Here is a 25099-nt window from a genome sequence, read left to right as displayed (position 1 = left end):
AGATAATTCTTGTCAAGGCTTAAAATCATTTTAGTAGTACATAGACCAAAGCACTGCAATCCAATTGTAACATGGCTAAATCAAAATTACCTTTGGTAATTATTTTGGTAATTATTTCTTATGTGCTTAACAGCCAATATGGGCAGCTCCTTATGTTCTCTGTGTTGCAAGGTAAAAAGCAGACACATTCTTGAAAAGGTATTAAAAGGAAAAATCATGTGGAGGAGCTAGTAATTTTACTGTGGTTAATACAGCAATTACAGTTTGAGAAGGTGCTTTTTTCTTCACTTTTTGCAGGAATTTATCCTGAAGTTTTAACTTAACCATTTCCTAGAAATGCCATGCCTATCTCATTAAAAACAAGAAGATGAAAACAAAAATCCTTTCTTTAATGCTTTACAGCAAACCAGTTTGAAACTTAAGTCTTGCCCTCTTGTTAAGTGTGCTGTGCATTTGGGTTACCTTGCAAGTAACAAAGGAGAAAGATTCAAGAATACACATTTTGCTTTGAGAATGGATGCCTATTATACAGACAGAAAATGCTGTGCTGTGTAAGAGCCCTTTAAACCAGCAGACAAAGGTGTGACAAGAAACAACAGATGGAAATAAAAATCCAGATAAATTCCATCTAAAAATAAGCTACAAATATTTGACATCATCTCTGAGCACAGACAGTTCTAAATGCTGAGGATTTGAAAGTGCTTGGATTTGAGTTACTCTCATGAACTAGCCTTTAATTCTGTTCAAGTGGAGGAATACAAAGGAAGATGCTCAAGAATTACTCCTGAGCCCTTCAAGGATAAAAGGTTTCTAAGTATTGTTAAAAGAGTGAGACTGAGGAACATCCTCAGCTAAGATGGGCTTCTAGAAGTCCAGGTGAGGAAGAACTGTCAAGAGAGGCATCACTGTGGGTAAATCTTCATGTAGGGTTGCCTCTTGTTAGATATCAGAGCACTGCATGAATACACTCAAGCACCTCTAGGAAACTGCTTCAGTGCTTACGTTGTTTGAAGGACAATGTGCACTTTCGTGTCAGTTTGGTGATGAGAACAAAACATGTCTTTATCCTACAAGAGGATATCAAAAAGGTATCCTGGCATTCAATACACCCCATTCTGTCCTGCAGCCTTCAGGTTTAAGCTGTCTGAGGCCCTGCTCTTCTGTTTCTGGACTGTTTTCTTTGAACCTAGAGGAAGAGCTGGCAGCTTTCTAAAGCTGTGGTGTATTCTTCTGGCCCCCTGACAGAGAAGGCAGCAAAAGCAAGTAGCCTATGTCTTTACTTGCATTAGACTTGTTGAGCTTGTGGCTTTGAGAGTTGTGCGTACCAATCTGCATGTCCAGATTGAAACCATACAGTTCTGGCATGCTCACGGATTAAAGCTATAAATCACTGACTGAGCTGAATTTCGTGTTTCTCTTGAGCCATTTTAACAATAGCTGACACTAGCAGAACAGAAGAGCTTTGTGTGAGAAATGCTGCTAACAACAACTTATTGGCCCTGTATGTGGTAGGAAAGTTAAATGTTGTGGTTCTTGTATAAATAAAAGTTCCTCTCCCTGCAAAACACTTTGGAGATGCATTTTGGTGCTTAGGGGATACGTACTTACTGTCCCGTTTGAAATGTGGTAGCACTGTATGCAAGCTCCTAGTTATTAGCAAATATGAGGTAAGGAGTAGTACCTCACAGGAGTTTTTGCTGGACTGCTGGATTTTCATCTTCATATATATATATACAAATATATATATATTTGTATACAGACTCTATGTTTTGCAGTTTAAGTCTTTTTACTTAGTCTACTACAATGAGTGGAGGATTGAAATGTCACCCAAATAGAGAATGACCTTTTAAAATGTCAATCTGAATTTATATGGAAGAAAGCTCTTCTTTGCCAGGGATACTTCTCTGCAAATGATTCTACCACCCTGCTCAGCCTTACTGAAATAGCACCGATAAAAAGGCTCAGGAAGAGAAAGTTAACTCCTCAGAAGCAGATCAGAGCTTCTCTTTGTACAACTAAGAGAAGAAGCTCATCCGCCAATTCAAAGGCAAGGTTTCTGTTATTAGTGAGCCTTTTTTCTCTTGCTGCTGAAAGACTTGTTTATTCCTGAAGGGGGGGGGGTGAAAAAATGAGGCTAGAATATGGATAAGCTACTGAAGAGTGTTTTGTGTTTGGTATCTGCATTACTAGTGTACTTTTTCCTTTCATCTCTCTTAGCCTGATCTGCTTGAAGATGTATTGAGCTTACTGGGTGTCAGGAGACACAACCCCAATCTCTCTGCTTTAGCCACACTGCTCTGAAAAGCAGAGGAGGTGGAAACTTTCTCCTTGTTGCCTGAAAAACTGCAGAGATATGCAAGCCCGCAGCTTGGTCCTGAGGCTAACCCGGAAACCCATGAAAAATCAACAGCTTACAAAGAATGCCTGTAGAAGCACAGGACGAAGATAGCAGGCAAGGAAATGACCTTTCAAACTATCTGCTATGCTGCTGGCATTACACACACACTACAGAATCAATCTGACAGGAAAGCCAGAACAAAACCAAAAAAAATCCAAAAAGACTTTTCTATAAAGTTATCCTTATTATCCCTTCTGTGCCCTAGCTCTTCACAAGAGCAAATATTTGATGAAGCCACGAGATGAGAAAGACTCACTGGCTTTCTTGAATGCACTGGTGTGTGTGAAGGTATTGCCTTAACAACGAGCTGAATGTTGTTTGATTGCTCATTCCTGTGGTGTTTTTTTCCCCCACTGAGCAGTCCTGATCCACCCTGTGTACATTCTAGAGGATCTAAAACAGGGCTCCAAGACAAGTTTTCCCATTTCTGAGGACATTTCATGGTAGCCACACCTGCAGTGTCATACCTCCCATTTCCTCACACAAGTGTGGGGCTACCATATATTTCGTGTCTGGACCAGGCAAGAATAATCTTGTGCAAAGCTAGAACGGCCACTTCAGCCCTGTGTTCACGAGGCCCTGAAGAAGCAGGCACTCAGGAAGGAGGCAGCGGCACAACACGGTGACCACCACAACCTCAGCCCAGGAAAGGGGCAGCAGCGCAAGATGGCAACCACCTCCACCTCAGGTTACCCCTGTGGGGCCCTCTTGCCACCAGTGGGAACACAGACGCTCATTCACACTCAAGTAAGACTTCAAGTTGGGTGGCCCAGCCATCTCCACGATACCCCTTCCCTGCTGGCATCGAGAAGAGGTGCGTCGCACCTCACCCGCACGCCAGCTGCGCACCCCCGGCAAGCGAAAATGGCCTCACGGCAAGTAGCGCTTCGCGCATGCGCGCTCCCCCCTCCCCAGCGGGCGGGCTGTCCGGCGGCGCAGCGCCACCCCCGCCGCGGGACGCCGGCGGCCGCCATGGAGGTGAGGGTGGAGGGCTGCGTGGCGGCTGGGGCTGCCGCTCCTCACATCGCTGAGGGGAGGTGTGGGAGGGGAAGGCTGAGGCAGGAGCCGGCGGGTCCGGCTGCGAGCAGGGTGAGCCAGGGGTACCGAACATCTTACTATAATGTATTTATTACCGCTGCTATCGCTGCGGTGACCTTGTGAAGTGCTTGTGAGGGAATAACGCCAGCAGCAGCAGTGACAGCCGGCTCCTGGCTTCAGGACATGTGTGACAGCCAAGCATTAGCCCGTACCCCTGACAGTGCTGGTACTGGTTTGTAAAGTGTTGAATTTGTTTGAAAGTAAACCACCAATTAGATGGCTGGTTTGTTTTTTTCTTCTCTTCTCTTATTGAGCTGACTGCTTCTAAAGGCATTTTTTCTTTCATACAGATGAACACTGCTCGGTTCGCTTGGAAAGCCCGGCACCTGTTCTGGTAACTTTGAAGGTGTGCCTGTTGGCTTTCATGCACACAAAGCTGCTCCCTATGCCTCCCAGATGCTGGATGGAAGCGGGGCAGAACACAGCTGTGGAGCTGAGCCCCTTCCACGGCACTCCTGAAGGTAACTGTGGGTGGTATTGGCAGCTTTTCTGTGAAAATGGGTGTGTTGAGCATCCCAGAGCCCCTTGAAGTTAAATATTGTCAATGGTAACGCTATTCCGTGGTATGAATGCTGCTTAAGTACTCTGTAAAGCTTACACACACACACACGGGGTACTTAGGACTATGAGGAATTTCCTTTTACCTTCCTGTACCTTTCCTGGAAACAAGGTATTAAAGGGTACACCTTTTTGTGTGTGTTACATCAAACATAAAGATTCACTGCAGTTCAATGGCTGTTAATTTTAGGTGAAAGAAAGGAGGATGACAGGAAGAAAAATCACTCTTGTTTCAGGTTTTAAAAACACTATGTGGTAAATGAATCCCTCCAAAAAAGGCTTTTGTAGTATGGGAGTGTGTTGTGTAGCATTTTTCCCAGTGAGAGATGTCCTTATCTGATGGTTTGTGGGGTGTTGAGTATGAGCAGGAAATCCTTATCTTGTTTGTTCAAAATGAAAAGTTGTCTTCTAAGAAGTTATTCTCTTTGGTTTACACTTAAAAACTGACAAGGGAGCTTGCTGTGTGGGGTTAGAGGAGCTAATTGGTGATGCAGAGACAGTCTGCTGAGAGTTCTTGATGCCATCAGATGTTGCAGAGGGGAAGCAGCTTGCTGTTTCATAAGTGGTCCTTGGGACTGACTTGTCCTGCACAGCTCCTTAATTTAAAACTGCTCAAGGGGCTAGAGAAGCTTTGAGTAGTTGAGTCAAAGTACTGTTACAAGGACTTGTCTTATTTAAAATATGTATGATCTGGAATTTAAACTGATTTTGTAGCTCAGGTCCTTTGCACTGTGATAGAAACTCTTAAATATGAATTGTCTGGCAATAGTCAGTAGCATTAAATACTTTATTTGGCTGTCGAGCTCTATGTGGAAGGAAGGAAGATGTTTTTTAGTGTCCTAACCAGTATGTATGCCACGCTGTCCCAGACAGCACTTACTGTTCATGATTATTTGCTAGTCTGATGGAATATTACATCCTATTTCATCCTGTTATCCACTTGGTTGCCACAGAGGCAAGTTGTCCTAGAACAAGAAACTGGGAAGATTGTAGTACGTTTTTGAGCCAACTTCAGTTTCATTTGTTATCCTTCCTCATCAACTCATTTTATGGTCATCATGCTTGTCTTCTTTGCCTTTCCAGTGGGAATGATAAGTTCTCTTTCTGTTACTCTGAGTGAGAACTAGTGCTTTTAAAATAATGCAGGTGTATTTGCATAGACTGATCTCAGCAGAAGTCCTCTTGTCTATAGCATGTGTGCTAAAATATACTGTTCTCTCTCTACAGGAGAGGGAAAGGTGTGCTATCCATTCTGTTAAGGTTCTCCCTGCTTCCTTAGTGATGGTGAAGTAATAAATTGGGTAGGAGGAATCTATTTGAAGTAAGCTTGTGCTATCCTGTGAAGTGAGATCCATCTGTTGCTGGAGGGTTTGATTCAGGACCTCAGAAACCCCATCCTCAGTTTGCAAGGGAGGTGCCTAACTCCTTGTATGGTGTTGGACTGCAACTTGCAGAAGATAAGGTTTTCTAAAAGTGAGGCTGAAGGGAATCACAGAGAGAAGTAGGGAGACAAAGATTGCTGTAACATCTGCTATATGGCAACTTTGATGGCTAAGGATGAATTACAACAAACTGCCATACAGATGAATGACCATCAGCTGAAATGACTGGAACATTGTAAACAGTGCTATAGTTTGCATTCTGTGTTTATAGGTGATGAAGTCTTTAATGCAAAAGTGTGCCCTTACTGTGCTTTCCTGTGAAGCCTACAGCACCTGGTTCTTGCAATCCTTTGAGACTCTGGATGCTACCCTAATGTATATAACAATATTTATGTGATTTTTTGAATGTAAATGTGATGTGTTCCTTTTCAGTTACTGAACAACTGAGCTCAAGCAAGACACAGTGTTGAAGCAGGTGGTAGTACTTGGACTCTGCTTAAACTGCTTCCTCCCATTGAATTCAAACACATAAACAAGGTATCTGCTTCTTAATAGAAGAAGGCCATCTGTATTGTGTTTTCCAAGTGCTTCCTGGATATGTGTATGCTTGTTTTTTAAATATGCTTTTCCTTCCTTTGGGAAAGCAGATAAGAATAAGAAGGGAGTTACTTTTGGATAGTGGATTGTGGCATGTTTGTATATGGAGTGTTAGGAAGGTAATGGATGTAGTGTTGATTTTTCCTTCTTCAGCTGTCATTATTTGAGAGTCTTCTATATGATGAGTGCTTTTATTCATCCTTTTGAAAATACTTATAGAAGCCACAATTGCAAAAGGAGAAGACTGTAACTATTACCTTCCCACGCAAGGCTGTGAATAATGTATATGTTAAATATTACCTCAGCACTGAATTATGGTGATAATAACATGCAAGCCTTCAATACCACTGCAGTTAAGACAAAAACTTGCAGGCTTTTTTTTTTTTCTTTCTTCTTGCTGTATGGATTTTGCTGGGTTGTGTTATCCCATGAGCAGTAATCCTAACCTGTCTGGAAAAGAAAGGCAGATTAGAGTTTGAATTGTTCCCTGTTTCTTCAGCTTTTGTCAGCTCAGTCTGCCAGTACTTTGCTGGAGAGCAGTATGACTCTGCTGTGATTGAGAGGGATGTAAGAAGTGCTCTAAGCACCAAATCCTGTTCTGCACCTGCCTCCCCCTGCTCAGCCAGGGTGGGCAAGTTAGTTTGGTGTAAGCAGGAGTTCAGCACTGTGAGCCATGCTGTAAAATGACCTTTAAATGGCAGAGTTTAATGTTCCTCCCGGACCTGATGTGTCTGCGAGCCTTTTTTCTCCAGGGCAGTTCATCCAGTCTGTGCTTTCTGCCTGGCAGGGTGAGTTTCGTGAGAGCCCAGGTGTCCTTGTCACTGGAGGTAGTCATGCAGGGTGCAGAACACCTCAGCACTGCTTGGTAGGTTGAGACATGCAGTCTTTCAGTGTCATTGAAAACGTTTATGTGCAGTCACATTGCTTTGAAAACTTGAGGAACTGCTAAGGTGTTTGCTTAGCCATTAGAAGGAAATTTCTTGTCATTCCAATTGTTAATTAAGCTTAGGTCTAGTTTCCTTCTCCCAGTGAGGATGAAGCTATTAGCCCTATCAAGGAAAGGCTGTATTGACAGAGAAGTGAACTGTACACTGATGTGAAATAGCAAACCACAAGGGTAAAAAAAATAATCTAATAAAGCAAACATTTAATGGCTGTCTGGTAGTGCGTTAGGTCTAGACTATGGGTTGAAAATGTCAGTTTTCATAATTTGATTTCTGTGAAGATAACTAGTGAACTTTCTGGTTTTAAGGAAGCAGTTATCTGTAATTTAGGAATTGAGTCAGACCAAAAGGAATTGAAATAATGCAGCGAGGCATTAAACACCAGGCTGTAAATATCATAGCCAACCATAGCCATCACTGGTAGAGTGAGGGAGATGATCATGAACAAATATGGCAGCTGTGCTAACGTGAAGGGTTTATTTTCTTTTTTTTTTTTTTTGCATGGTTTTTAATCTCTGTTATAAGCTCTAAATCCATGTAATATTTGAACTAAGATATCTTAGGTATGATGTTTTGACTTAGGAATGAAGCACTTCCTTCAAAAAGTCCAGCTGTGACTCTGAGTAGCTTCATGTGTGTTGTTTTAATCCCAACTCCAAGTAACTTTTCATGTAAGCTGAAGTCAGTGAGAGCTGGGACTTGCTGTCAAAGGCTGCCCTTTATTTTAAAAGTTGAACCTATCTAAGTGTCAGTTTGAGTTAAAAATGAACTGTTTCTTCAGAAGCAGGTAAAATGCATGCCCGTGTCTTTCTCATTGTATTTCAGAACTCAAAAGTGTTTTCCATTGTGATGATTTCTTAGTGTATTCTGCTAAAGACTTGAAAATGAGGATTTACTGTTCTCTTGAATAGATGATTGTGGCTTTGAGTGATGCGTTTTCAAGTGTTGCCGTAAGACATTAGAGGGCTTTCTAAATAACGTTTGTCTATTTGAGACAGCATGCGAGTTCTAAGTGACATTCATAATAGCTGTTACTGACAGACACTGACAAGAAAAGTAGTTTTTTCTTTCTTTCTCATGTTTTGGTAGATGGTTGTGTAATATTCTCTGCCTCAGAACCTCCCTGTTTTAAGAGTACTTTAGAGACTGGGGAAGTATAAAAACAGTTACAAAGTTTAAAAAAACTATTCAAAAAGATTCTCTGTTAAAGGAGAATTACCTGAGAACTTATTGGTTTTATTACTTTTCAGTCACTGTTACAATCATACTATTTCTAGGGATCTATTTTTTTTTCCTCTGATATAAGACCCAACTGTATACTGGCTGTATAATGTCTTAGCAGTTCTCTGGTACTGCCTTGAAGACTTTGAGCACTGATTTAACTGGCAGAGCCAGGCTGGCAGGTATGACTGAAGTGTTGGAGAAGTGCTCATGTGAGTGGGTTGTGGAATCATTTAACCTTTCTGGAAATAGGGTAGCTGTCTGAAGTAGCCCCTAGTAAGGCACTGCTTTTGATTAGGCCTTCCTTAAAAAGCAGAGGATGTTTTTTCTTTTTCTGCCATGTTATTTTGCATCAGTGAAGTTACCTCTCAGTAAGCTCTGGTAATATTTGCAGTTTTTAATGCAAGAGGTAAGATCTCATGCTCATTTTGGAGCATAGGTTATCTACCAATCTGTGGTTTAGAAAGGGATGTCATGAATCTATTAGAAATGTTTTGCTGGCCTGTTGTCAGCATAAACTGACCCAGATTGCTCCTCTGACCTGTTGACTTCTGTGATTGCTGCTTTTCACTGCTGCATTTGGGACTTCCTATTCTTCACCCTTCTGTTGTCCGGGGAGCTCATTTTCTTAAGTTGACCTTAAAATGTCTTAAACAGTAGCATAACTGAAAGTACAGCACCTGTATGAGGAATAAAAATCCTGTCCATCTTCAGCCTTCCAGCCTCCCTTCTATGTTTCAGGGCACGTGTTATGTTGAAGGTAGCTCATGGTGGCTGTTAGTGACGTTATTCCTGTGCTTTCCCTTAGTGTGCTGTGAGATGAGGAGTCACAACAGATGCATAATTATTTTCTTTTATCAAACCTCCCCAGAACTGTTAATCAGCACCCAGCTTGTCTTTTTTAGGTTTCCTCTGTTTCTATGGGAGAGGCTTCACGCTGCAGTAAAGAAGCAGAGATACTTGTGTATAGCTGAAGGACATAAACACAAGTATGTGCATTTTCTCCTGAAGTAATCCATTGTGTGTTAAAAGCACCTTTATATTCTGTCATGCAGAGATGGTCAGCAGTCAGCCTCTTGCCATAGCAGACAGTGGGAAAAGGAAAAAAAAGAAAAGGACCAGAGCCACAGATCATGTCCCTGGGAAATTTGAAGGTTGGTGGTAATTTCTGAGCTTCTACTTGTAATGGTTCATTGTCTCTAACAATTTTCATAGCTAAACATTGCATTTTGGCCAACATTAAAGGTCAACATTTCTGTATTTCTTTAATCTTTCAGTCTTCAGTCACTTCAGTTACTTTTTATTTCTTGTGGTTTTGAAATCGATGTGTCCTATTAATACTTGATTTTTTTTTCTTTTAATAGAATCAGTGTTTTGACTACTAGATGTGAGCAAAAATGCCAAGACACTATCACCAAAATACAGTTCAGTGGGACAAAACTGACTAGTACAAAACTTCTTTGGGAGGAAGTAGCATTGTAAGGTAGATTACAAGCCAGAATGATAGCAGTCTTCTGGGCTTAAGCATTAAAATTTCATTCATACTTGAGATACTACATCTGCAAGTGGATTTCACGTGGTAGGCATTTTCTGATCAAGGAGGGAAGTCTTTTTCAGTTGAAAAAAATCAATTCTGGCTTGTAAATGAAGACAGGGAAGGTGGATTAGATCCTAGAAGTCACAGAGGTAAAATAGTGCTTGTATGAACAAACTTGTAATTCTTACTGCTGGGATGAAATCAACTTTAAATTTGCTTGGAATGTAAGGAGGAAAAAAGGTGAATAATGAGGCATAATTAATCCTGGCACATCTACTTTAATACTTCATAAATCTGTTTTCTGTGGTCATTACCAAGGACATTTTCTCTCTTACTGTCATGTGAGGGATGCTCATCAGATAAATAGCTCATCTCAGTGTTATTCACAAATGCTTTGGCTATTATTTCCCATTTACTGGATTTCTTTGGCAGATTTGTACAAGCTGACTGCAGAGCTTCTTGGTGAGGGAGCTTATGCCAAAGTTCAGGGTGCTGTCAGCCTCCAAACTGGGAAAGAATATGCAGTAAAAGTAAGTATAGAATAAAAGCAGTATCACTACCACCTGTAACATGTTTTCTACCTCCTACTATCTAAGTTAAAACAGAATAGAGTGTGTTAATAGCAAAAGCTTTTAGGAAATTCTTAATGCATGAAATGAGTCTAACTGTTGATAGATGTGTCATTCTAAGTATCTTGCCTCTAGGATGAACTGTGATATCAGCCACAAGTAAAATTCACAGACCTTAAACGGTGTTGTTAATGGTAAGGTCTAGGGCTTGCTTTTTTATCATGTCCTGATTTGATTGCAATCCTACATATATATAATATATATATATATCCTACATAAATATATATACACATATATATTTTTTAACCTCTTCTTGTGTTAGAAGTGGCCAAGTCATTATCTAGCATGATGGCCTGCTACATAATACAGGGTGCTGTAATTTTGTTTGTAAAATATTTGAAGTCTAGAATAAACAGCTACCTTATGAGTTACACATCTTTCACAGAGAAATCTGGATGTAAAAATGAGAACCTGATACTGCATATTGGTGGCTTCAGCAACATTGTGAGCTTTCAGTTCATGTTGCAGTCATTCAGTCTCCACTCCTGTGGAAAGCCTTTGTCCTCTTTCAGTCTGAGGGATGTGTGAAGGAAGGTGACTTCTGATAGCACTGCAGAAGGACTTTGAGATTGTGTGTGTGGTTGCTTTAATAAAATTAGGTCTCACTATTGGGTCTCTGTGACATTTGTGCCGTGAGCCAATGTCTCATTCTGTGGTTAGTTTAGTACTTTTTAATTAAATGCACATAATGATGAGTCTGTTCTTTTTGTCTATTTCATGTCTGATATGACTCAAATCTATTTTTGTTAGAATTCACAAGGATCTCCTTTTCTGCAGAACTAAAATGATGCAAGAAAAGCCTTGTGGTAACTGATCAGTAACTGTGGTAACAGGCAGTTTTAGTTCCTTTCTTCTCTTCCTGTCCTCATTTCTCCTGTCCTTTGAATGCTTTCCAGATTCTGCTGACACTGTAAGTAGACACGTGACAAATTAAACAGGCAGAAAAATGTGGAGCATCTCTTTCTGGTGGTCATATATGAGATTGACGTTCTAGATCAGTTATCCAAATCCAGAGGCACAGTATCCACAGTTATCCAAATCCAGTTCCTGCAGTAATCTTTTGAATATGAGTTCTATCTCTTCCCACAGATCATTGAAAAAAATGCTGGTCACAGTCGAAGTCGGGTTTTTCGTGAAATAGAAACACTGTATCAGTGTCAGGGCAATAAGTAAGTATAGAGTCTCTTGTTTGTTTAAAGTATCTTGAGTATTTTTTCAAATTGAAGCCTCTTTATTTGTATTTTGGTTAGGAACTTTGTAGCAGTCTCCTTAAAACCAGTTGGAATTTAGACTTGATCTGTTCAAAATAAGATTTTCCTCCTATCTGGGAAATTTAGATAAATGTTTACAAATTAAGTTGCATAAAATTCAGTCATCATCCAGGTCAGTGTAGTCTGAATGTGCTTCAGTAATGTGTGCCTTTTGTCTAAATAAGGAATTAACATGTTGACACTTTCCCCTATGATTTCACCACTGGTAAAAGCTGGCCTAGTAACAGCTGCTGTTGAATGCAACAGTCTTACCCTTTCTTAATGCATGCTTTTTCTTCTTTGTGTCAATCCTCCTGCTTGCAGTTCTTAAATAAGCCAAAAGCTAATTTAGTTTTCATTGGGATGATTGTGCTGACTTCACATAGCCACAGGATGAAGCAACTTTAGAGCTGCCTCTCATGTCTGAAAAGGAGGGAGAGCTTGTGCTGCCAATGGCAGCATGCTCTGTGATGAGTGTAAGCAGTTTCTGAAACTATTCCTTTAGATATCTCTGTTAAAATGTTGTTGTATGATATATAGTGCAGCTGCTTTCTGTGGTACAGTTGTGTGAGTCACATTAAAGCCTATTTTTAAACAAATTTTAAGTGCAGCTGTTAAAGATAATCTAAAACCAAGCTTGTTTACCAAACACTTGGGTTTAAGTTGTGCTGTAGAGGAGCAGATTAATCTTTGTTCTCTGTGTTGTTGAGAGCATATGATAATCCAGCATGCAACTGATTAAAAAAAAATGCTGTTCTTATGACCACATTCATCATTCATATTTTGTTTTCTCCATAAGTTTTGAAAAACTCTTACATGAACTTAAATGTTGGACATTTTGAAGGCAGCTTGAGGTGTTTGTGTTGCAAACTGTGCAAAGACTGTCCACTAATAAACCAAAATTGGTTTTAAAATGGCAAGTAATGTCCTGGACTTAATGTCACGTTGATAGTTGCCTGTCTCCTGTGAGCCCTGTGTGATTTGCTTTGTGATTTCTGCAGAGAAGGAATGCCAATGTAATTATTTTTTGCTCTTGCCTTCAGCACAAGTGCACTCTTCCAACTTATTAAATATAGCCTATTATCAGTTATCTTCCTGTCAATTGAGCAGTAGCAGAAGACTTTCACAATTCTGTCTGATGAGGATTTTGGTTTTTGGCCTGTTTCCACTGCTTACATTTCAATATGAGTTGGAAATTGATTTTAATGCGGTAGGCAACCAAAACAATTTGCTTAATTAGCACTTTCATTTTTGGTTACTTCTGGCACTTCCTAATTATCTGTAACAAAACATTCATTGCTCTGTTTACAATCTCTCCTTCACTCTTATAATTACCTGGTTGTTATTATTTTTTTTAAAGGAACATTTTGGAGTTGATAGAATTTTTTGAAGATGACACAAGATACTACCTTGTCTTTGAGAAGCTGCGAGGAGGTACTGTACAGCAACTGTGCCTTTGCTCGTTGAGTCAGCTGGGTCCTGTTTGTCTCAGTGTTTCAAAAGAAAGTGAAGAGCTTATTTTAAACATCTGACAATTTGAAGACAAAGAGGCAGCAGAGGGAGACAGTATGTTGAGTATTGTGCATGACTGTGGTATAGCAGCTAGATATCCTGGTAATGTTTTCCTTCAGTGTAGGATTGATGCTATCTATTTACTTGAAACTCATGCAGTGGCTATTAGAAAAAAGACATTTTACTTTTGCCTCGCGTTGCTCCAGTAGTAAAACTGTCTGCTTGTGGCTGTCTGAGAGCCATTAAAGTGAGCATTTGTGGTCACTGGTCACCAGCATTTACCACTCACTGGGGAATGAAGCTACATCAAGCATTCAAGTGGACAAGAAGTCTGCGTTGTGCAGTTTCTCCTGTTTGTCTGTGTAATGCATAATTACAGTATCCATTAGCTGTATGGTATGGAAAGCATGAGTTAAAAGTATGACGTGTCATTTGAAGAACAACTGAGTTTTTGTGCACCTGTCTGTATAACACCATCTATTGTCACTGACCAGGAGGACAGTAGCAAACCACATCTGCAAGAAATGCAGATTATTTTAGTAAGGATGCAGAACTCAATTTCTTAAGGACACTGCCTTTTCATTGAGAAAGGGCTTTTATTCACTTTCCCTTAAAATTACTGTATCATCTCATTATTGTTGCCTAGGTTTCTCTTCTTCACTGCACAGACTTCTCTGCCAAATTAGCTGTAGCAGGGCTAGATTGGAATAAGCCTGCATTTATCCCTTTTCCCATCTCCACATCCTTCTGCTCGTTAACTCATTGAATGTGAGGCTATGTGTGTCATTGTTCCTGCACTGCTGCTGAGTGGGTAATAGTGCTGCACTTTCTCCACTATCTTACCTACTGTTTTTCCAGTGCTTAACTTGTGCTGAAGCTTTTCTCTTTGAAAGATGTCAGTATTTGAAATGTTAATTATATGGGTTTGAATGATTATCAAAGAAGAATGGAAATCAGGGGGTTGGACCAACTTCTGATGCGCTGCAAATTCCAGTGTTGATGTAAACAACACGGCTGATCATGAATCTTACTTTGGATCCAGTCTCAAAGGTGAACTGCTAACTACAGTATTGGGTCATAGCATGGGCTTTCCATTTTTGCCTTCCTTTAGCTGAGAGAGTTTGGAAGGTCAGCCATATTCAGAAGGGTGATCTGAAATAAATCTGCTGAGTGAAATGAGCACTTAATGTGGCTCAAACCTGCTTCCTGAAAAATCTGCAGGCTTTTCTGTAAAGATGGAGGCATTTTTAGGAACTGTTTTTACTTTGTAAATGTGTAAAGAGCAACTCTGCCAGGAAAATCCCTTGAACTCTGTGCCCTTAAAAAATCTATAGTAAGCTTAGAAGTGGTGTTATCAGCAAGGGAAAGCTTGTGTCTTTGAGATCTGGTAGTCTGGCCCAAAGTGGTCTTCTTCCAGCCATCTGAAATAGTATTTTAAAGCATAGCTGAAGAGTCTTTTTGTTCATCCTTCTTTTAACTGTCTCTGCCAGTGAACTTCATTTTTTTTCTGTCTGAATCCTTACTGTGGCAGCAGTACTGATCCTGTAAGAGTAAGGCAACCTACAAGAGAGGAGGGGAGGTGTCCTTCCACATCTAGAATTTAGGAATAAAAATGAATTCACCTGATATATAAGATATGTGCAGTATTTGGACCTAATCACAAATGTCACAGTTACTTAACTTCTCTGCCTATTTGCTGTAAAAAGCATACATCTGATTTAAAAAATATATATATTAAAAAATGCAAGTAGTAAGGCTGTTTAATGGGGTTGGATCTCCATGGATTATGTTTAATTAATTTTTAAAGGCTTTTTTAATGTTTTGAGAAGATTAATGGAATTCACTTTAAGAAAAGGAAATAAACTTCCCTTTATCCTTTGTTAAAGAGATACCAGTGGTGCCCTGACTGCCAGTCACCAATCCCTTGGTATATTCATATTTGAGAGGCCTTTTGTCAGATTTCACACTCCTAGCTCACTGTGTGAGCCTTATCTTGATGTCAGTAGGAACAGTATATTTAAAGTATGTGTTTTCATTTTGATGATATTGAGATTTAAAAAAAAAAAAAAAAAAGTGTTTACTTGACTTTCAGAGCAAGATTTCAGTTGTCAGATTACACAAAAGAGGACAGTTAGTTCCAGGATGCCCTGCTGTGACCTGGAGATTGATGGATTTTGCTAAAGTCCTACATACATATAAACTAATGTTTGAGTTTTGCTAGAACTAACTTTTCTAAATAAATTCTCTCTGACTCTGTTCACACTATGGTCAGTTTTCCCTCTGTTGCAGACCAGTAGTAGCTACTGCACTTTTATCCATATATTGACAGAGCATTTTGTTGAGTCAAGCAGCATTTGCACTGAGATTTTCTATCTGTACATTCTTACAGGTTCAATCCTGGCCCATATCCAGAAGAGGAAGCATTTCAATGAACGAGAAGCTAGCAAAGTGGTGAGAGATATCGCCTCAGCTCTGAATTTTCTTCATACAAAAGGTAAAAGAAGTTTCTCTCCATCTTTACTACTTGATATTGTGCATTTAGGATGTGAAGCACATTTTATCTGCATATAGTCAGCCTTAACTTAGATAGCATTTCCAGCCATGCCAGGTGACTTATGTTATTTTCCTCTATAACAATCATTTCATAATGTGGTAGATTTAGTGATTAGCTGTGTTAAGATGGTATAGCCTTTTAAAAAACAGAAGTTAAATCAACAGCTGAGGAGAATTAACACTAGGATTGAATTCATTTGCTTGTCTGTGTTACCTAAGCCACTGTGCGGAGGTCACTCAACAGGGAGCTGATTTTCTTTTTAATTTCCCCCTCTTTCAGATCTGCAGAGATGCTTTTCTGTATTTACCCTGAGTTTCTGCTAGTTGCAAGACCTCCATATTAGCTTTTGGTCTCTACATTCAAGTTCCCACTGTTGAGGGAGGGACCAACGAGTGAAACATAGTCTTTCTTTGGAGATGCCCTCATTTCAATAGGAATATGGTTAGATTTAAAAGCACTTCTGTTTGTGAAGAGTTCTACTTTAAAATGTTTTCTTCCTGCTGTTTTCTACTTAAGAGTACTCTGGTTGCATTGCAAAACATCTATGTGTATTATGGTCAACTCAGAGCTGTGTGTTCCAGTGGAATGTGGTAAATGACTATAAAACCTTATCCTTGTCCAGATTATTTGGTTCTGCCTAGATTAAGCAGCTTTACTTAATGTTTGCTTTCATTTTATTGCAGTAACTACCTTTGAATTGAATGGCACTTAATTGAAGGCTATGTTTGTTTATTTTGACAAGCTTTCCTTTCCACTCATTTTGCTATTCTTGTTAGCCACCTTTTACAGGTGGTCTGTAGGTTTGTTTCCTATCTAAATTCTTGAATAAAATAAAATAGGTTCATTTGTAGGCTTTACTTCTAAGTCACAAGACTGCTCGTGCTTGAAGAGTTAGAATCACAATATTTACACCTCAATAGGTTGAACCTATCAAAAAAAGAGTGACAATGCAGGAAGAGTAAATAAAGTAAAATCGAGGAATATTGATCTTGCCCAATGTTGTGACTATGATCAGAAGTTAATTCCATTGTGGGAAAAAGCTTAATTTGGGTCAAGATTTTTGGTAATATTCATAGCCTGGCTATGTGGTAACTAAGTTTTAAATCTGCTGAGAATGTTATCTTTGAATACCCATGTTTAGAGTTGGCATTACGGAGTGAATAATAAACAGGAAACTTAGGCCAGACATGTGGAGAGACACACATTCATTGTGTTAACAGCAGAAAGTCTAGGAATACTGCTCAAGCAAATTTAATATCTACTCAGCTAATATCTTTCTGTAGTTCTCTTAGAGTGCTTAGCCTTGATTCCCTGTTGCCCAAACAAAAGGGATGTGATTCATTAAAATGGTGTTAAAGCATCGATATACTTTCTTTCCTGCTGTTTGCTGTGAATTGGTACAGTGGGGATGTCTCGCAGAATCAGCTACAGCAGCATCCTGCTTCATTTTATTGTTCTCTTTATGGTTCTTCTGTGTCACATTAAAATAATTAGTAAGTACCATACAGAACACTGAAGTAAACAGGAAATGCAAGCAGTTTTATCACACAGCTTAACAGTGAAGTGCTACAGCTAGATAGTTATTCAGATTTTTTTTTTTTTTTTTTTGAGAAGAACTAGTTCTTTTGCTAGTAGTAGTTTAAAACCCAGCTGGATGATAATGTTGCCTTACACCCACTTGGGGTATGTGTGCTTTATTGCTAATAATCCACTGGAGGAGTGTTTAAAGGCAGTTGTTTTCTTTTCTCAGTGCTGTGTGTGGCTGCAAAATAAAACATTATATAAGCAGACATTTGAATTCAAACTATAATACAAAACAAGGCTGTTAGGTTTCATCTTGCAAGCTGACCCAACTGCTGGGAGTTCTGTCAGCCTTGCTGTAAACGTCAGCATGGGCTATCTTGATGGATGTTTGTCACATTTCCCCTCTTCCATGCATAAGCAATGGAAACTGCTCTGATTCCTTTAGGTCAGTGCTATGCTATGAATGTTAGATTTTAAGTCACATCTTGTGGTTTGTGCTGAAGAAAAGAGCTTAGTACCTTAACTAGAAGTTGGTGGCATATCTTCTATCTCGTAATATAGAGTAGTTAGCAAGTGTGCTTAGAGTGCTTTTAAACAAGACTAGAGTGCTGCTTACAGCCAAGTTGCTCATTTGATTTTATTTTTGCTACTTGTTTTCTGCCTTCCTGTTATATTTGATCATATTAAATATAGGACTTCCAGCAAATATATGTTTCGGCAATCAAAGAACTGCTTTGATCATACAGAACTGACTTTGTGAATTGCACAGGCAGGTACTTTGTGTTTCCCAGGGTCTGCCTATTCTGGTAGCAATTGAGTGAATGGTTCTCCTGAAGACTTTTCTTCTACCTCTGGCACAAAAGCCTTGATATTTTCAGCAGCGAGTACGTAGCTGTACATAACAGTAAAGGGGCTATATTTTCATTTGGAAGCTCAGTGTTTTCTTCTAAGGAGTGTCTCAGGTAGTGTCTGTGCTGAAAGGAATTCTGCAAGCTCTTGAATGATCTCTCTGGAAAGAAAGACCTTCCTCTAGAAGGCACAAAAATCTTTTAACTATATCATGTACACGAGTACACTTTCCTACAGCTCTGTCATCTTAATAAGCTGTTTTTAATTAGCTAAGTTTAGGGTTAGGCAAAGTGTTCCAGTGTTAGCAGGTTCTTGTTTCTTTGACTCCTGTATACATTTAAAGATGATAAAGGCATAGCATGATGCAACAGTGACTTTTTACAAATAAACACTGCAATTTAGTTAATTGCAGTGTCATTACGGGGTGTGTGTGTGTAAACCCAGGCCTAGAATATTTCCCAGACTACCTTCTAATAAAAAGAAATACAGAGAAATAAAACATTTTCTAATCAGCATTTGTATTCTTGTTCAGGAATCGCTCACCGGGACCTGAAGCCTGAAAACATCCTGTGTGAATCTCCAGAAAAGGTGCTGCTCTGTTCTTTAAAAAAAAAAAAAAATACACTTTATAAAGTTAAATTTTGTTTCCTAAGTCAGTGCTCACGTTCAGTCTGTTCCTTTCACGAAAACTTCCAAATCTATTGGTGAACTTCAACAGAATTTAGTAGAAGGGAAGCCTGGAAGAGTCTCAGTTCTTCTGTGAGCTGTAAAAATGTGAGCATCTGTCCAGCTGATAAAAAGCCAACTGATTTTTGAGAGGATGTGGCAACTAGAACTTAGCATCTCATCTATCCTGAGGTAATACCCAGATGGACAAGTAATGTTTGCAGTCCAGCTGGTCGTGTTATGTGTATTTCCCAAGCTGCTCGACTGTGTACTGGCACTTGCCCAGCCAAATAAAGAAGTAGTGTGACAGGGTCAGATGCTGGGGATGTGGGAGCAACTGAGGGAGGTTGCTCACCACCCCCTTGACCAGTGCTCACCAACCCTCCTGAGCAGTGGAAGAGAGTGAGATGAACTCCTACTCTTTTCAAAACTGTCAAATAATACGGACTATTTCTTTGTCCAGTTTAAGTCAGTCGTCCTAATTCTGTTTCCTCTCAACTCCTTGTGCCCTTCACTCTGAATGGCCTTTACTTTGTACAACACTGTTTAGCAGAAACTATAAACATCTGTGTGTTATCAACATTGTTTTTCTCCTAGAACCAAACACAGCATCATACCAGACATTTTGAAGGAAAATCCATCCCAGCTGAAACTAAGACAGTCTCAGTCTTCTGAATCTGAATGTTTTTATCTTTGGTTTTAGGTCTCTCCAGTAAAAATATGTGACTTTGATCTTGGTAGTGGGGTGAAGCTGAACAGTGCATGTACTCCAATAACTACTCCAGAGTTAACAACACCGGTAAGAGATTTACTGTGGCTTTGTGCTTTTCCCCTTCTACCATAAAACTATTTTTCACATCTCCAGAGTATAGCTTTCAAAGGGCTTAGTGCAACAACACTGAGTGGTGGATATTTTATTTAAAGAAGATGTATGTGTGAAAGTACTGTCTTGGTTTCCCAGTCATAGAACAAGTAAACAAAAGAATAGGAGCTCACTGTGTTAATTCTCCTGTTGGCCAGAATGCATCACACTGATCCTTTTTATATCTTACCACCCCAAAGATAAGAAAGATTTTCATGTTTTTTTTTGTTTTTATGGGACTGAGTTTGAACTTAGTTTTGTCTAAGTTTCTACAAACTTGGTTTCTGTAGTTAAGACCCATGAGCTAGAGGGTATGCAATCCTGCAAGCAGCTGCTTCATAACAGATCAACTTGTAAAATTACAGAGCTGTTCTTATGGCATTACTGTGGAAAAAATAACCTGTCAGATTGTTGCAGGAGTTTGTTTTCTAAAAATCATTTTCCATGATATACTTTTTACTTTCTGAAAAGCCCCAAACGGATATGCAAGATTTAAAAGTGTGAAATATAAATAAGTAGATCCTATGAATAAAATCATAGATTAATATGAAGCAGCTTATAATTCTGCTAAAGAACAGTAGAATCCTGTTTGCTTTCTGTGGGGCTTAACAAAGTGAGATCTGCAGTAAAATCTAACAGCAAGTTTCAGTAGACTCTGATGCACAGTTCTACTTCTAGACCAAGGCATATATTGTAAAGAGAGGAGAATGTTTAATTAAAAAAAACAGCAAGAGCACCACCAAAATAAATATTAGGCTTTGTTTTGATTCAAGCCTCACTTCAAAATCTCATTTAAATTTGATTTCCTAGTGTGGGTCAGCAGAATACATGGCACCTGAAGTAGTTGAAGTCTTCACAGAGGAGGCCACGTTCTACGATAAACGGTGTGATCTTTGGAGCCTAGGAGTGATTCTGTACATCATGCTCAGTGGTTACCCTCCTTTTGTGGGCAACTGTGGCACAGACTGTGGCTGGGACAGAGGAGAAGTCTGCAGAATTTGCCAGGTGAATTTGCATATACTGGGCATACTTAAGACACTCTACTTTTCCCTGTGAATGTAGGATGTAAGACTGGATAGAGCTCTGAAGAGTGATGTGCTTATTAATTACATGGGGAAGATAAGCTCTCACCAAGAAGTGAATCTGGTAATGTAAGACTTGAGTTATGACAGTCCTTTCTCATGTAATGCTTGGAAAGATACCTCTTTCTTCTCTTGATGAGATCTCAGAGCTTTCTCTTGCCCTTCCCCCACCCTCTAATCCTTGATCTGATTGACAGTAATCACCAGAATTCCTCAGGTGAGAGTTGTGCTCCCAAGGAATTTCTATCCAGAGCCTGAATTTATTCTTTCTGAAAACAGTAGGTTGACTTCACAGTTACTGGAGAGTGAGAGGTGTTGTCAGCAGACAGTGTATCACAGCCATCTTAAAATGTACTGCATTGCTCTGTGGAGCTGCCTGTCATCCTCCATTTGCTCTATAAGGAGACTAGTTGTTTTCAGCTGTCAATCACCCTATGAAGTGGATAAAACTGAGTGAAAAGAATCTCGCCTGAGAAGTCATCTGGTCATGTTCTAGTTGCTGTTTAAATTAAAGATTTTTTCCTTTACCAGAACAAGCTTTTTGAAAGCATTCAGGAAGGCAAATATGAATTTCCTGACAAGGATTGGTCACATATATCCTCTGAGGCCAAAGATCTCATCTCAAAGTTGCTGGTTCGTGATGCTAAAGAACGACTTAGTGCTGCTCAAGTTTTGCAACATTCATGGGTTCAAGGAGTATGTATCTCATTGTATTTTTAAGGGTTATTCTTCTTCCTGAGTTGTAAACAAGTTGCTTCTCTCTAAATATTTAGTAGAGATATTTTATGTTTAGTGCTCATGTCTTGATTAATTACATTATATCCAGTGGTTTTGTTCTTCCTGAAGCTCTGTGTGGTAAATATTTGGATGACTCTGTCAAGCTTTAAGTATTTTTTTAATTTGCTTTATGCATTTTAAATAGCTTTCCTGTGGAAACTAAGCACTGCAGTGCGCTTATTGTGGTGCTGCTCTCTAATACAGTGCTGCAGAATGCTGGTAGGTACTGTTTTAAAAGAACAGCAGTATGTTCTTTTGCTTTAGTTCTTAGTTCAAGAAAGAACAGATGGACCCTCTGGAGAGCTTCCCAAGCTTTAGTATTATACCTGCAAATGGTGGTCTCTTTGTGATGGGAGAGGTTGATTAGAAAGTCAGTCAACAGTGATTTGTAAACCCACAGTGAAGTAGTTAATGTACAATATCCATTAGTTGTAAATTTGAGAGAGTTACCTGTTGTTTTTTAAAATCATTCTTGTGAATGTTTGATTCCCACCTAGTAACACATAACTAACCTTTCTTAACTGCTTCTTCTAGCAGGCTCCTGAAAGGGGACTACCTACCCCTCAAGTCCTTCAAAGGTAATCTTTTTTTTTTTACTTTTTTTTTTTTTATATATATATATCAGGTTGGCCAGGAATTGTTACTGAAAGAATGGGAGGGGTAGGAGGTGGCAAATGAATGGGTAAGATCCATAAGTATGGCAGCACTAATTTTGTTAAGAGCATCAGAAATATTAAAGCTGTCATTTTTCTTCATAATCTAATCTTACTTGTTTGTGGGAAAGGCATTGGAGAGGATTCCTGTGGAGCATGGCTAATCTTAGACTGGAAATAATCATGGTTTTGGCAGTTTGCTGCCCAGGAGGCAAAAAAAGGCATAAAGGCGTGTGTTACCCAAAGAGACTACATTTTGATGGGTGGATAATCATATGTACAGACTCGGATCTGACTTCCATTGAAAATGTGGTAATCACAGTAGCAATTTAACCATGAGCAGGACAAGCTTTGTATAAAGCGGTTTGATGGCAGATTCTGCATGCTGTAGGGCCTGAGTCACACATTTGTTTCTATTTCCATGTCTACCACTGGCAATTCCAGGTTCTTCCAGTCCTCAGAAATGCAATTCCTGAACCCAGATGTGCAATTCTAGAGGGATTGCAGTTCTCTGAAGAAAAACAGTATTGTCCCACATGCCTCTCCTTTCTTAAGATGTAGAAACTGAAGCATGGTGGCTTCCTGGGTTTTCCTGGGGTTTCATGGCAGACAGAGGACTAAAACTGTGTCTGTTTCCAAAATCTCAAAGCATTTTTATTTGTCTTTTTGCCTACCGTGTCAGTGTTTCGATAGGAGAAAGAAAACTGCTTGGAAATGCATTATTCTGCTGTTAGGGTAAACAGCCAAACTGTTTCTTTGCATGTGTTCTAACTGCCTTCTCCTTTTCCCTTGAAAGGAACAGTAGCACAAAAGACCTGACCCTTTTTGCAGCTGAGGCTATAGCCCTCAACCGCCAGTTGTCTCAGCACGAGAACGAGCTCAGCACAGAGCAGGACAGTGTTGCCCGTGCTGTGTGCTCCATGAAACTTTCTCCTCCATCCAAATCCCGGCTTGCCAAGCGCAGAGCAATGATGCATGCCACCAAAAACAGCGACTTTCAGCCAGTTCCTCATAAAGCCTTTTAAACTTCTTTCCTGCTATAGATTGGCAAGATCAGCCTGTTTTATTATGTGGATTTTCAGTACTGATAAAAGCTTCTCTGCTTCTTACTCTTTGAATAGAAGCTGGCTCTTGTGATGTGCTTCTTAACTTAAAGGGGGTAGCTTTTATGGGAATGTTTTTGCCTGTCAGATTTGGTGCATTAAGATAATTTAACTGATGTTTTTAAACTATAGAAGATGGTTTTGCTGCTGTATTATCTGAGGTGATACATCACAAAGCTTTCATGTTTTCTTCTTGGAAGAGCACACTTTAAAATTCAAGCTTGAAAACATTGGAAAAAAATACTTTCTTGCTTTGCCTGGCAGAGCATAAAGTTTACATACCTGTTTGCTCTCTTTGATGGCAAATCTTGCAAGGTGCTGCTGCTACTGGTCAGCAGCAGGGACTGTTTTCAACCAACAGTGCCCATCTCTCTTTTTGTAGACTCAGGAAACAGAGGTGATGACTGGGGGTGGATCTTTGTCTCCACTGCCTTCACTGGGCGTAAATGTTTTGTGAATAATATTGTAAAGAAGGTCTCAAGCTTGCAGAGATGATGAGGACTGTGTTGCTTTTTTTTTTTTATTACCCTTGTTGATAGTTTGTGTGTCAGCATGTGGGACAAAATCTGGAAGTGTTATTTCTTTTTTTGACACCTTGTTCTCAACCACAATGTACTGTATATTATACCAGTTCTTTTTGTCCATTGTCCCCTTCTCTTAAGTCTGATAACCACATTATTACATATTATTATGCTTAGTATCTGCTTTGTTTGTATATTAACGCTATTGTCCATTATACCTTCCTTTCTTGAAACTCATGTTCTTCCAGATCCATTTGTGTGCATTACCTGCAGTTCTTAATGGACAGGCTTGAGTAAATTTTGGTACGTGAATAATTTAGGATTATCAAATCCAGAGGTACATCTGTTCAAAAACAGTACTGCAGCTGCACTCGTGTAGTGATCTCAGGCTGAGGGACTAGATTTCAAGTTCCACTTTTAGTACTGTGATGCACCAAGGATCAGAAGTAATTTGGAAGGGTACTGGCTGAAAAGCTGAAGATTTTGAGTGACCAAGTTGAGGTGTCCGTTGAGAAGGATGCAACAGTTGAGCACTTTCTAAAACATAAGCTGTGAAAATTGGGCTGAGATGCCCAACATGATGCACCTTAACCTTACCAGCCATTTGTGAAAACGTTTGCTGGGGCATTGTGCACAGGCTGAGGAGGGTAGAAGGAGGGTCCCCCACTGCAAAGCATAAAACCCTCCCAAGCAGAATGAGAAGGATTAAAGTAGCTGATCCAACAAGTGCTTGGAATTTGAGTAGTCAAAGCTGAATGTCTTTGTATGTCCTATTCAGAGCAGTTTTACATTCTTTTATCAGTGTGCACACAACTATTTTTATACAACATGCTGTATTTTGTGACTAATATTAAAGTTCTTATTTAAAAGGTTTTATACAGTGACTATGAAATGTATTTTGCTTTGTTTTTATTAAAACATTTTAAGCCATGGATTTAACACATTTGACAATTCTTCTGTGTGGTTTTTTGCTGTTGATTTTTAGTGACTTCAAAAAAAAAAAAAAAAACAGGAATGAATTACTTCTCTGTGGTTATTCTTGAATGTAAGCATACCTTTCACTCCTGTGGCTGTATTATTTTATCAGTCTCCAGTGCAGCCAAGGAGGACTTGCACTAAATTGTTAAACTTTGTCTGATGATTATGACAAGCCCTCCAGCTGGTGGCTCTGAGCCCCATGAGGCTCTCCTGGTGCTCACAGCTGCCTTGTGGATGCTGCCAGCAGCTGCCTCCATGTGTGACCTGTATTAGAGCATCCTTGCTCCCTGCTGATGCATACTAACAAACTTACCTGTTCAGGGCTTGAAGCTGAGATGTTGGGCTTTTTAGTCAAGAGCTAAAATCTGGAGTGTTTCTTCAGGGCAGTAACTTCTGGCAGAGAG

General features: G+C 39.6%; 1 protein-coding gene across 7 annotated transcripts; it reads left to right on the top strand.

Moving 5' to 3' along the window:
* Positions 1-1884: 1884 nt before the first annotated feature.
* MKNK1 (MAPK interacting serine/threonine kinase 1) lies at positions 1885-24648 on the top strand. 7 transcript variants are annotated; one of them, XM_090146625.1, is made up of 13 exons: positions 1885-3145; positions 3787-3957; positions 9254-9352; positions 10168-10265; positions 11454-11533; positions 12975-13048; positions 15516-15620; positions 18586-18641; positions 19423-19518; positions 20392-20586; positions 21195-21359; positions 21975-22018; positions 22890-24648. In XM_090146625.1, exons 2-13 carry the CDS (start codon positions 3861-3863, stop codon positions 23116-23118), a joined length of 1338 nt encoding a protein of 445 aa, XP_090002751.1. In that variant the 5' UTR covers positions 1885-3145; positions 3787-3860; the 3' UTR covers positions 23119-24648. The 7 variants fall into 7 exon arrangements, with proteins under 7 accessions (XP_090002751.1, XP_031457774.2, XP_031457763.2 ...); XM_031601914.2 differs by lacking the exon at positions 1885-3145 and adding an exon at positions 3271-3376 and having other exon boundaries at positions 21978-22018; XM_031601903.2 differs by lacking the exon at positions 1885-3145 and adding an exon at positions 3271-3376.
* Positions 24649-25099: the final 451 nt, after the last annotated feature.

Source organism: Phasianus colchicus, chromosome 9 (genome assembly GCF_987193195.1).
Source record: "Phasianus colchicus chromosome 9, bPhaCol1.hap1.1, whole genome shotgun sequence".
Classification (NCBI taxonomy): Eukaryota; Metazoa; Chordata; class Aves; order Galliformes; family Phasianidae; genus Phasianus; species Phasianus colchicus.
Note: the sequence above shows the minus strand (reverse complement) of the source record. Positions and strands in the feature narration are given on the sequence as shown.

Excerpts from the sequence above, each read along its gene's own strand:
- MKNK1 (XM_031601903.2), top strand. The coding sequence starts at position 3,292 with ATGCGCGCTCCCCCCTCCCCAGCGGGCGGGCTGTCCGGCGGCGCAGCG. Across the intron at positions 9,353-10,167 it reads TGTCCCTGGGAAATTTGAAG|ATTTGTACAAGCTGACTGCA; the intron begins GTTGGTGGTAAT and ends TTTCTTTGGCAG. Across the intron at positions 21,360-21,974 it reads AACATTCATGGGTTCAAGGA|CAGGCTCCTGAAAGGGGACT; the intron begins GTATGTATCTCA and ends TGCTTCTTCTAG.